Genomic DNA, 2,022 nt, shown 5'->3' with positions numbered 1-2,022 from the left:
TGGTGACCACAGCTGTCCATAGCATGCTGTAAACACCCACAGGGAAGTTGAGACCCCAAGACTTAAGACTGGTGTAGGAGCCAGGCCCTCCTAGACCACCCCGGTCCCTCTAACACCAAGCTGCCGGCAGCTGCACAGGGTGGCCACTGTACAACCACAATCAACATGCAGACAATGGGCTTCCGTGTAGGCCCAACCTGGAGGCAGTGGAGTAAAACAGCAAAGGCAGAAAGTTCACAGATGGCTGGAGGGTCACGCCATCTCCTGTGATGGTCCAGCAGGGGAGGGGGCCAAGTTCAGGAGCAGAAGAGACAGCAGCTATGTCCTCTGTAGGCAGAGGTTGGCCACCTGGCTGAACCCAGAGCATGCGCCCTTGTGGGCAGGGAAGACCCTGTCCAATGCTCTGTGGTGCCCATGATTCGGGGGGACACTTGCAGCAGCATTGTTTCCATTGCTTGGATGTCAGTGAGCAGAGGCCAGCTGGGTTGCCCACAAGACACTTGGGTACTCCTCACTGAACCCCACTATGACCTCTGCAGCAGGCCCTGGAAAGCTCCTTCCTGAGACCTGGATTAGGGTACTCTCAGCTGAGAGCCACAGGAATCAGGTCCTCAGAACAGACCCCCACGTGGTAATAAAGTCCACAGCAGCTGTTTCTTGGGAGGAACCTCCCCTCCAGCTCCAGCTCTGGCTTCGGGGTCACGATGTGGGGGATATGGTGCCCAGGCTGGCAGGTGGGTGACAGCCCCACAACCGCTAAGGTCCCAGGAAGAAAGGCACTAGGTCTCCAGGTTTGGATGCCGAGCTTGTAGCAGCCACACATTCACTGTGACTCCTAAAGCCTCCCCCTGTCCAGTGTTCCCTCGCCTTCCGCAGGCTCCTTCAGGCCCTCCCTGGCCGCCTTCAGGGCCTCCTTCATTTCTCCCACCTCCCCCAGCAGGGTCGAGTCCAGGACAGGGACTGTGGAGCCTGATGTCCAGTCGGGGGTCCAGGGCGCCTCCGGGGCAGTTGGTGGTGGCAACCAGAAAGAAGGTGCTGGGGCGAGTTCCACAAGCTGGGGTCGCGCAGGGCCTGAGGAGGCGGCGTGCGGGATAAGGAAGAAGATGTAGACACCCGAGACTACCAGGCCAGCAGCCACCAGCACAGCCAGCGCTACGGCAGCGTTGAAGGCCCAGGCCGGGCTGCTCAGCGAGAGGCGGCGGGACAGTGGGCGGCCGAGACGCAGCGGGGGCGGGAGCGCGGCGCGGGCCTTGCGGGACCCCGGCAGGGGTGGCGGCGGCCGCAGGTACAGCAGGCCGCGGCGGCGATCGAAGCGCACAGAGCCCTGCCGTGGCAGCGGAGTGCGTGCGTCGCAGGGAAGTAGGCCCGGCTGCGTGGGCAGGGCAGGCAGCCCGCGGCGTGGGGCCAGCCGGGTGGGAGCGCGGCATACGGGGCAGGCTACCGCGTCGCCGCCGCCGGCTGTGGCCAGTGAGAGGCGAGCCAGGCACTCGAGACAGAAGACGTGGCCGCAATCCAAGCACTTGGGCAGCTTGAACATGCCGTCGAAGGGCGACACGCAAATGAGGCATTCCACAGGGGACGCTGGGGACAGGATAGGGTCAGAGCCTGGGCTGCCATCCCCTTCTTCCTCGTCGTCCTCGTCCTGGCCTCCGCTCACAGGGCGAGGCGAAGCTGGTGAGCCTGGGGAGCTGGGGCTGGAGCCCTGAGGGGCCTGGGAGCGGCGGAGCCAAGGAAGCCTTGGACAGGGCATTCAGATCAGACCTGCGGGGGAAGTGGCCAGGAGGGGCTGAGGGAGGATTGGCTCCTCCAAAGCAGAGGAGGGCTAATCAAAGATGGAACAAAGCCAGAGTCTGGGGACAGGGAATGTGTCTGGCAGGGTCCCCCCTGGACAAGAAACCCAACACAAAGATGGGAAGGACGTAACTCCAGCAAAGATCTAGAAAAGGGAGAACCTCTTGGGACAACAAACACAGCTCAGAGACCCAATCCAGGAAACCCTCCAGGCTGCAGGGAGACACTCCA

General features: G+C 62.8%; 1 protein-coding gene across 1 annotated transcript; it reads right to left on the bottom strand.

Annotated features, from left to right (window-relative positions):
* Nucleotides 1–699: 699 nt before the first annotated feature.
* RNF225 (ring finger protein 225) lies at nt 700–2,022 on the bottom strand. Its single transcript, XM_004597052.2, has one exon. The coding sequence runs from the start codon at nt 1,748–1,750 to the stop codon at nt 836–838; it is 915 nt and encodes a 304-aa protein (XP_004597109.2). The 5' UTR covers nt 1,751–2,022; the 3' UTR covers nt 700–835.

This window comes from Ochotona princeps, chromosome 16 (assembly GCF_030435755.1).
Source record: "Ochotona princeps isolate mOchPri1 chromosome 16, mOchPri1.hap1, whole genome shotgun sequence".
NCBI lineage: Eukaryota > Metazoa > Chordata > Mammalia > Lagomorpha > Ochotonidae > Ochotona > Ochotona princeps.
The sequence above is the reverse complement of the archived record's forward strand: the minus strand, read 5'-3'. Positions and strand labels throughout refer to the sequence as shown.